Source organism: Colobus angolensis, unplaced genomic scaffold, assembly GCF_000951035.1.
Source record: "Colobus angolensis palliatus isolate OR3802 unplaced genomic scaffold, Cang.pa_1.0 Scaffold143, whole genome shotgun sequence".
Classification (NCBI taxonomy): domain Eukaryota; kingdom Metazoa; phylum Chordata; class Mammalia; order Primates; family Cercopithecidae; genus Colobus; species Colobus angolensis.
Genome location: NW_012114522.1, coordinates 3,640,114 through 3,650,399, shown reverse-complemented (window position 1 = coordinate 3,650,399; position 10,286 = coordinate 3,640,114). Strand labels below are relative to the sequence as shown.

The 10,286-nt window shown below is 57.3% G+C and overlaps 1 protein-coding gene across 2 annotated transcripts in view; it reads left to right on the top strand.

The window, feature by feature from the left end:
- WFS1 (Wolfram syndrome 1 (wolframin)) overlaps nt 1-8,627 on the top strand; it is a 41,177-nt gene extending 32,550 nt beyond the window's left edge. For both annotated transcript variants that reach the window (XM_011935420.1, XM_011935421.1), the window contains exon 8: nt 6,014-8,627. In XM_011935420.1, the coding sequence (XP_011790810.1) occupies nt 6,014-7,825 (1,812 nt within the window). In that variant the 3' untranslated portion in view covers nt 7,826-8,627. The remainder of the gene's footprint in view (nt 1-6,013) is intronic.
- The last annotated feature ends 1,659 nt before the right edge of the window (nt 8,628-10,286 follow it).

Genomic DNA, 10,286 nt, shown 5'->3' with positions numbered 1-10,286 from the left:
AATGGAGGAGACAAGAAAACACGAGAAATGGAGACAAGACAAATAGCCTGATCAAGTCTCGTTTAATGGTGGCAGTGCAATGCCTTATATAGGCTGGCAGGGGAAGAGGTTGGGCCAGGGCGGTGACAGGGGGCTGTGTTTTCTCAAATTACAATCGCGCATGTGCCATTAATTGGTATTTTTCCCGGGCACAGAATTGCGCCTGCGCTGTAGGCTGCATTATCTTCCTGGGCGCGAAAAAGGTTGGCGCGCGCGGGAAAAGTTGTTGATGAAGAACCCGGAAATACGCCATCTTGTCTCTGATGATATGGAGTTTAAGCAACAGAAGCCGCGGCAATTTCCGGGCCTCACGGCTCCGGACACCCCATTGAGGCTGGAGCCTGCCTCCCAAGGACTCGCACACCTTAGGCAGGGCACCTTCCAGGAAGCTGCAGGTGAGGAGGTTCTCGCCTATCACAGAGTGTCCCAGAACCGTGCCGCTGGTACCTTGGGACATCATCTGTCCTCATAAGGATGTGTCCTCGGGAGGGAGGCCTTTCTTTTCTGAGCTGTCAGGCTCGGAAACCAGGGGCGGTGTTGGGCAGGAGTGCTGGGATGGCCAGCACGGGGCCCTCGGGTCTTTCTGTGCAGAGTGTAGGGGCAGTGGGGCGGGCTGGAGGCCGACTTCCATCTAGACTTCGTCACTTAGCAGATTTTTCCGTGTACGCCCAGAGTGGAGGCCAGTGCCTTGAAGATGCCTTCCCCCAAAATAAAATGCCCATGTCCATCAGGCCAGGGAGGACCTGCAGAGGCGCCCACTGCCCCTGGACCTGCAAGGGCTCAGGGAGCGAGGCCAGTGTGGGACGTGGTGGGTGGCACTTATGCAGGGTGACATTGGGCACACCTGGAGGACATGAGCAGCTTGGGCGGCAGGAGGAAAGCGGGGAGCGGAAAGCCCAGCAATGTGGGCCTGACAGCTTGTTTTCTTGGCCATGTGGCCCTATGGCCTCTCATAGAGTTGCCCACGGTTCAGCTCGCATGGTTCGGTTAGATGTGTGCCTGTCTCACTCTGCAGAAAGCACCAGGATTTCCAGAAGCTTGGCCTCATGACCCAGGATCGCCAAGCTGAGGCCAGCACAAGGGGCCCCAGCAGATGGTTGTCACAGTGCCTGCGGGCAGCATCATGCAGACTCCCTGGGGTTCTGTCTTCTGAACTGACTGAGCACCTGGGGGAACTGCCATCAGTGTGTTCAGATGGGTGCATGAGTCAGGGCCAGGACCAGGAGATGGTTGGGCCACCAGCTGTCAGGCAGGCAGTAGGCTGAAAGGTCACCATCCTGGAGCCAGGGAGAGGGTCAGAGTAAGCCCACCCTCTGAGGGGGAAGAGCAGGAGCCCAGGTGCTGCAGGAGCGGCTTCAGTCTGGAGAGCAGCAGGCACAGCAGCCCTGCTCCAGGGACTCGGAGCCAGATGAGTCTGAGTGTGAGCCCCCCGAGCGCCCAGAGCTGCGAGTCCTCTAGGGTTGCAGGTGGAAGGCTCTGCTCCTCCCACTTGTATGTCCACGGCGTGACACTGACCGGTCTGCCGAAGTTCTGAGACATGGGCCAGGATGGCCAAGAACTTGAACCAAGGGAGCACGTAGTTTTTACTGACGGTCTGCTCAGAGCTGGCCCTAGGCAAGCATATTCACAGATTGGGTGCCATCATCTCCTTACTAATGGGAGATGAGGAAGCTGGGGTTCTGGCATGGTTTTGGCAAAGACACTCCCGAAATGCCAGTGAAGGTCACAGGTGAAAGGGTAACTTGGAGAAGACCCTTGGGCCAGGCGACCATGGCCCAGGTGTCCCAGTTTATGCCGTCTGGTGTAAGTACTATTATAATAATGCCTCCTCGCGTATGCATCCTGTTTGGAAAATTATGTCACTTACTTATGGATGGTGAGTCCAATATTGTGTAGCACCTGAAAGTCCTATTTATGTTACTTGATGACAGGGTCTTGTTCTGTTGCCCAGGCTGGAGTGCAGTGGCACGGTCACAGCTCACTGCAGCCTTAATGTGCCCGACTCTAGTCACCCTCCCACCTCAGCCTCCCAAACAGCTGGACGACAGGCCTGGGCCACCACACCCAGCTGATTGCTTGAAACAATTTTGTAGCGATGGGGTCTCGCTATTGTTGCCTGCGCTGGTCTCAGACTCCTGGGCTAAGTGAGCCTCCCACTTTGACCTCCCAAACTTCTGGGATTCAGGCGTGAGACCCTGTGTCCAGCCTGAAAGTCCTTTTTAGAAGGGAGAGATTTAAACTATTCTGACAAGAAATAAACAAGGCTCCGTTTCCCTTCGGTTTTTGAAGCTGTCGGAGCACTTTGATTCCTTTGCAGCTTGTCTTCTTAGAAGTCTCTTATGAGGGGGGTAATGAATCGTCACAAGCATCTCCCAAGGCTAAGAGCTGTCCCAGCTTTTAGTAGCCGTTTGCAGAACAGAGAGGTCTTCACCCAAAGTGAAAATGGCAGATGCCTCTTAGTGAGCCAGGCTTACTCCCACAAAGAATGTTCCAGACTCCACACAGTTCTCTTCTGGAGCCTGGAGGTGCAAGCTGTCATCGTAGATAAAATCCTCTGAAAACAAACTTAATAATATCTTAAAATCCGAACATTTTTAACATTACATAATTGGAAAATCCAACACGGGAACATTTTTGCCCATAGGTTTGAACGGAATCTCGTCTTGGCTCCCTTCCGCAGCCCGCCTTCTTCATGGGTCCGCTCGGCCACCTGTGTGGTGATGCTGCTTCCTGGTTTCTCGTGGCAGCAGAAGGGCTGATCACCGCGGGCCCAGACAGAGAGCTCTGCAGTGTTCTATTCATAGAAGCAGACTCCTCACTCATTTTAAAAATTTCATTCTTTTTCCGTCTCCGGAGTTGCATTTGTTTGAAGCTTCTCTGCAGAAAAAGAGACTGAACTTTTTAATCTCATGTCAGAGGAGGGTCTTGAGTGGACACTGCAGGGAGCAGAAATTGGGGCTTTAAAAAGAGAATCGTTCCCTGGTCATTGAGTTCAGGTGGATGGCCAGCCCCTCCACACTGAGCAGAGGCAAGATGCCATCCGACATAATGTTCTAGAATCTTCCTTGTCTTTTAAAGGCCCTCTCAACCAGGTGGCTGTATGTATTCCTCTAGGCAAAAGAACGTGCATGGCTTTGAGTAAGACGGGATTTCAGATTAATTTTTACCAAGGCCACCCCCTTGCTACCATGGCGGTCGTGCGTGAGACAGTGGTAGTAAGCAGTGGCGGGCCGGGCCACCTTTAGTTGTCTTGCTGTTAGCAAGGCACACAGGGATTAACTGAGCAGCCTGCCGGCTGACGCACATGTTGACTCATTTCTAGCTGTTGATTTTAGCCGGCTGGCCTGGCGTCATACTCCAGGGGCTCGCCCCAGACAAGCCCTGGTGTAGGCTGGTTTTCATAAATGCCCTCTGGCTCTCTGGCAAGCATTGGAAATGCCCTCAAACCCTGTAGTGCCTGGTCTTTCCTAGTCACCCCTGGCCATCTCCTGGCAGTATGAGCACCTCTCTGCTCGCGGAGAAGGTTGTTGACCCCAGAGAGAGCTGGGGGAGCTGTTAGCTGCTTGAATCATTTATTTGCTTGTTATAAAACAGAGATTGAGTGGACTGTCACAAATAGATACGAAGCAGCAGAGCTGTTCCCCCATACGTGTAGGCGTGCATGCACACACTCCTGAACACTTCCGTTTCCTCCACGAGCCTGCCCCTCTCCTCTCCTCTGTGGAAGACTCAAGTCTATGTGTGTAGTTGTGCATGCACACACTCCTGAACACTTCCGTTTCCTCCACGAGCCTGCCCCTCTCCTCTCCTCTGTGGAAGACTCAAGTCTATGTGTGTAGTTGTGCATGCACACACTCCTGAACGCTTCCGTTTCCTCCGTGAGCCTGTCCCTGTCATCTGTGGAGGACTCAGTCTTCCGGTTGCTTCCAGGTGTTCTCGTCCTCCAGAGCTGACAGCCAAGGCTCTTGGCAGGTGAGGGCCACATTCTGGTGTTGTCACTCAGTTGCCATTCACCTGGGATCCCTCCTTGGCCCTGTGGTGGGCCGGGTGGAGAAAGCCTGTCCCAGGGGATCTGTGGGGGCTGGTGCTTCCCGGAGGCCCTGAGCTCGTAGGGTGCAGCTGCCACTTCTTGTCTGTCGGTGCTGCAGCCTGGCTGTGTCACGTAGCCCCTCAGTGGACTCTGGACACGCAGCCAGGCTTCCCTACCCCCGTGGGGCCACCCCCTAGGCGTCCACTTCCTGGTGTTGGTCCAGGCCCCTGGCACTTCTGAAGATGCCCAGACCCTGCTTCGTATGCCACACCATGCTGCATAAGCACTGGCACCGTGGTCACTTTCTCTCACATCCCCTCCAGTCCCTCTGCCTGGCTGCCCCGTGTTCTGGCAGGGCTCAGGCCCTCTGAGTTCTGCACAGACCCGGCAGGCATGGGGGCCGGCCCTGGGTGGCAGCACTGCTTCACCCCATCCTGATGCTGCTCCCAGCATGCCTCCCTCAGCCCTCTGCTCCTCTTGGCCGTGGTGAAGGCCAAAAGCTGCTTCTGACCTCAGCGCTGTGTGCAGAGCAGGGAAGCAGGACCCACAGGTGGGGGAAGGGCAGCCTCTGGCCATGGCTGGCTGGGATTGTGTGCCTAGTATAAGTACCATGGGGGCGTGCGCTGCTGTGTATGTATAGGTGCACACGTGTAGGGTAGGTGTGCATATGTGCACGTGTGTAGGGGTGGGTGTGCATGTGTGAGGATGCACGTGTAGGACTGGGTGTGTACATATGTGTGCACGTGTGTAGGGTGGGTGTGCACCTGTGTGAATGCACGTGTGTGTAGGGGTGGGTCATGTGTGTGTGAATGTGTGCATGTGTATAGGGGTGGGTTGTGTGTGTGAATGTGTGTGCGTGTGTAGGGGTGGGTTGTGTGTGTGAATGTGCATGTGTGAATGCATTTGTAGGGGCGGGTTGTGTGTGAATTGTGTAGGGGTGGGTTGTGTGAATGTGTGTGTGTGTAGGGGTGGGTTGCGTGTGTGTGTGCATGTGTAGGGGTGGGTTGTGTATGTGTGAATGTGCGAGTATAAGGGTGGGTTGCCTGTGTTTGAGTGTGCATGTGTGTGTAGGGGCGGGTTGTGTGTGAGAGTATGCACGTGTGTGTAGGGGTGGGTTGCGTGTGTGTGTGTGAATGTGCGTGTGTAGGGGTGGGTTGCGTGTGTGTGTGTGAATGTGCATGTGTAGGGGTGGGTTGCGTGTGTGTGAATGTGCATGTGTAGGGGTGGGTTGCGTATGTGTGTGTGTGAATGTATGCGTGTGTGTAGGGGTGGCAGGTGGCCTGGCAGCTGCTTCTCAGGGTCTTCTGCCACAGGGAGGGCAGCTCATCCGGCCGCCCCGTGCAGTTGAATGGTGTCTTTGCTGGGAGAGTGGTGCTGGTCCCTCTGCCTGTGTCTGCATTGGCCTCCCTTTTCCTGACGCTTGCTCTGCCGCCCCTCCCCTCCTAGAGGCCTGCGGCTTCCCCTCCTAGAGCCCAGCCTTATGAGGATTGCTGTTTCCCTTCATGGAGGTTCAGGGAGGTGACATCCTTGCTGCAGTGCAGAGCTGGGTCACAAAACCAGCTCCCAGACAGGCATCTTAGGGCTCCATCATCTCTTCATGTGGGTGACCCTGAGGGGAGGGAAGTGGGGAGCCCGTGGCTGCTGGAGGTCTTGCAGGGAGAGAAGCACACATGCGTCTAGTCACGCTGGCAGAAGGTGGAGAGCCAGGCACGGGGCAGAGAAGGACTCCAGGCCCAGAAGAGGGAGGGCCCACAGGGACCGCGAGCGTGGGGAGGGCCACCTGGAAAAGGATGGAGGGAGGACCACTAGAATGGGGCCGGCGACGGGAAAACGCAGGGATGCATGTTCCTTTTGCCCAGAGGCAGGGTGGTCAGAGGGAGGCGTGAGATGGGAGTGGTGGGGGTCCTGTCCTAGCCTGGTTCCCACATACCATCTTTCCCCTAGGTGGTCAAGTACCCCCTGCACGCCATCATGGAGATCAAGGAGTACCTGATCGACATGGCCTCCAGGGCGGGCATGCACTGGCTGTCCACCATCATCCCCACGCACCACATCAACGCCCTCATCTTCTTCTTCATTATCAGCAACCTCACCATCGACTTCTTCGCCTTCTTCATCCCGCTGGTCATCTTCTACCTGTCCTTCATCTCCATGGTGATCTGCACCCTCAAGGTGTTCCAGGACAGCAAGGCCTGGGAGAACTTCCGCACCCTCACTGACCTGCTGCTGCGCTTCGAGCCCAACCTGGATGTGGAACAGGCCGAGGTCAACTTCGGCTGGAACCACCTGGAGCCCTACGCCCACTTCCTGCTCTCTGTCGTCTTTGTCATCTTCTCCTTTCCCATCGCCAGCAAGGACTGCATCCCCTGCTCGGAGCTGGCTGTCATCGCCGGCTTCTTTACTGTGACCAGCTACCTGAGCCTGAGCACCCACGCGGAGCCCTACACGCGCAGGGCCCTGGCCACCGAGGTCACCGCCGGCCTGCTGTCGCTGCTGCCCTCCATGCCCCTGAATTGGCCCTACCTGAAGGTCCTTGGCCAGACCTTCATCACTGTGCCTGTCGGCCACCTGGTCGTCCTCAACGTCAGCATCCCCTGCCTGCTCTACGTCTACCTGCTCTACCTCTTCTTCCGCATGGCGCAGCTGAGGAATTTCAAGGGCACCTACTGCTACCTGGTGCCCTACCTGGTGTGCTTCATGTGGTGCGAGCTCTCAGTGGTCATCCTGCTGGAGTCCACCGGCCTGGGGCTGCTCCGTGCCTCCATCGGCTACTTCCTCTTCCTCTTTGCCCTCCCCATCCTGGTGGCCGGCCTGGCACTGGTGGGCGTGCTGCAGTTTGCCCGGTGGTTCATGTCTCTGGAGCTCACCAAGATCGCAGTCACCATGGCGGTCTGCAGCGTGCCCCTGCTGCTGCGCTGGTGGACCAAGGCCAGCTTCTCCATGGTGGGGATGGTGAAGTCCCTGACGCGGAGCTCCATGGTCAAGCTCATCCTGGTGTGGCTCACGGCCATCGTGCTGTTCTGCTGGTTCTATGTGTACCGCTCAGAGGGCATGAAGGTCTACAACTCCACACTGACCTGGCAGCAGTACGGGGCGCTGTGTGGGCCACGTGCCTGGAAGGAGACCAACATGGCACGCACCCAGATCCTCTGCAGCCACCTGGAGGGCCACAGGGTCACGTGGACCGGCCGCTTCAAGTACGTCCGCGTGACCGACATCGACAACAGCGCCGAGTCGGCCATCAACATGCTCCCGTTCTTCATCGGCGACTGGATGCGCTGCCTCTACGGCGAGGCCTACCCTGCCTGCAGCCCTGGCAACACCTCCACGGCCGAGGAGGAGCTCTGTCGCCTTAAGCTGCTGGCCAAGCACCCCTGCCACATCAAGAAGTTCGACCGCTACAAGTTCGAGATCACCGTGGGCATGCCATTCAGCAGCGGCGCCGACAGCTCGCGTGGCCGTGAGGAGGACGACGTCACCAAGGACATCGTGCTGCGGGCCAGCAGCGAGTTCAAGAGCGTGCTGCTCAGCCTGCGCCAGGGCAGCCTCATCGAGTTCAGCACCATCCTGGAGGGCCGCCTGGGCAGCAAGTGGCCTGTCTTCGAGCTCAAGGCCATCAGCTGCCTCAACTGCATGGCCCAGCTCTCGCCCGCCAGGCGGCACGTGAAGATCGAGCACGACTGGCGCAGCACCGTGCATGGCGCCGTGAAGTTTGCCTTCGACTTCTTCTTCTTCCCGTTCCTGTCGGCGGCCTGAGGATGGTCCGCCACGAGGAGCTTCCAGTGCATGTTGCCGTGAGGCCCTTCCCCAGTGTGGCCCCAGCCCGACAGGCGTGCACCAGTGCTGTGTGTGCCCACGTGTGCAGACCTTGGCTGCAGAGACCTCGCGTCCATGTGTAGATTGCGTGGACCCCGACAAAGCGGTGGCCGCTGTATAGCTCTGTCCACTGTGAATGCTGAGTGTGTTGGGAATTGCATGCCATCTCCACCCGGAGCCCAGCCTTTCTGAGTGATGCGGGTGTGCCAGGCTAGACTAGGAGGTTCCTGTGTCTCGAAGAGCACTTTACAGATGAGATTCCCTCTCCTCCCCCACCTTCAAGCGCCCTGTTGCCTCTTATTTACTTTTGTGTTGGATTTGTTGTTTAAAGAACCAAATAAGCATCTGTGTAAACTCCACAATAGCGTTTCTTACTTCTTTGGTCACTGCTAACCCTTCGCAGCCGTTCCCGCTTCCTGGGGGATGTGCACAGCAGCTGGTGCCTCTCATGTGGTCAAGGCCCAGCCCCAGCAGAGGCTGGGAGAGGCGGCGCACTGGCAGTGTGTCACACTGAGCTCAGCACCACAGGCTGCCTCATGACCCTCCTGTCCAGCAGGTAGTGGGTGAATTTGTGAGGGTCTTGCCTGAATCCATCAGGACTGGGGAAACAGAGAACCCTGTGGTGGGGGATGGGGGGAGGGGACCCTGTCAGTGCTCAGAAGAGCCTGACCATGTTCAGTGCTGTGGAGCAGAGAGCCAGGGTCCTGAGTGGCTGAAATAAAAACCTCTGGTGGAACCTGCAGTGCTTTCCTTCCTTTCTTTACTGAAAAGAAGTCTAGGCCGGGCGCGGTGGCTCACGCCTGTAATCCCAGCACTTTGGGAGGCCGAGACGGGCGGATCACGAGGTCAGGAGATCAAGACCATCCTGGCTAACATGGTGAAACGCCGTCTCTACTAAAAAATACAAAAAACTAGCCGGGCGAAGTGGCGGGCGCCTGTAGTCCCAGCTACTCGGGAGGCTGAGGCAGGAGAATGGCGTAAACCCGGGAGGCGGAGCTTGCAGTGAGCTGAGATCTGGCCACTGCACTCCAGCCCGGGAGACAGAGCGAGACTCCGTCTCAAAAAAAAAAAAAAGAAGTCTTTCTTGTACATGCGCGAGAATCAGCAGAGCCCGCACTCCTGTTGAATGAAATGCAAGTGCGGTCTGAGTTACAACAGAGCAAGGTGGACGTTTCACAGTTGACAGCTTCCTGCCAAAGCCAGACCCCGGGTTCACCTCCGGCTGGGGCATCTGCTGTCACTGTGGGGTGGCCTGGGCGTGGGCCGCCTGTGCAGAGACACCTGTGCCGAAGGTGACCATGGAGTGTCAGCCCAGCCATCCTCTCAGATCTTCCTGAGCGGAAAGTGCACAGTCACTTTCCGAATTACCTTCGAATTCCAGTTGCCCATGAAGCGGAGCCTACAGGGTGATTTGCGGTGTGGGGGCTGCCGCCCATGCCGGGGTGTGCTGTGAAACCGCCTCCTGTGTTCCCTCGCCTGCCGTGAGGACCCCCTGGAATTACAAGCAGAACGTAGTCATTCAGGGGTGCCCGAGCAGCGGGAGGTCCCTCAGCAAGCCTCACCCCTCTTGGGCGGCCTGTGTCTGTCCCAGCCCCTTGGGTCTTTGGTGTCTCCCCTGAGGTTGAGGACGTGACCTATACCTACCTGCTCCTGTCCCCCGTAGGCTGGGCTGCTCTCTGCTGGGCCGCAGGCCTCGCCTCTTTGCTGTGCGTGGGGAGTGGCGAGTGGTCACACGTTCTGGCTTGGCCACCTGGTGTTGCCATGCAGGATGTGGCTGCTCCATCTTCCCCGGACGGCACTGGGTGGTGGCAGCTACACCCCCACACTGTCCTCATCCTGGTTTGTCCTGCCTGGAGGGGCTGCGTGAAACCACACGAGAGGCAGGAGGTGTCATCACTCCGAGCCACGGGCTTGCCCCGCGTTTCCTTCCCAGGCGGTGAGATGAGGTTGGAGTTCGGTCCCGTTTCCTCTCCCCACCCTGCGGATTTGGGAGGCCATGGAAGACCCTCGCCCTGTGACTCTGCCCCCGGGATCCCCACTGACTGTGCCGAGGAGCGTTCCGAGCGGACAAAGATGACAGCACAGCATCTCCTCACAACACCTGGATGAGGAAGATGCTCTAACATCTCCCATCTACAGAAGAGGACACCGAGGTTGAGAGTGGAGGCCATAGCACAGTAGCACATGGCACATAGCACAGCAGGAAGGACGGAGCCCCACCTGTCCCCTTCCCCTGGGCCACCACACTGCCACTCAGCACCCCTGATTAGTTTCTAACCAACCAGCAAAGACACAGCTTGGAGGAGGAGTGGTGCTGTCTTTTGCACAGAGTCCAGATTGGGCATGGTCCGGAGTTCCACTCATTCTGCCACAAAGCCCTATACCACCAGGCACCATTTAA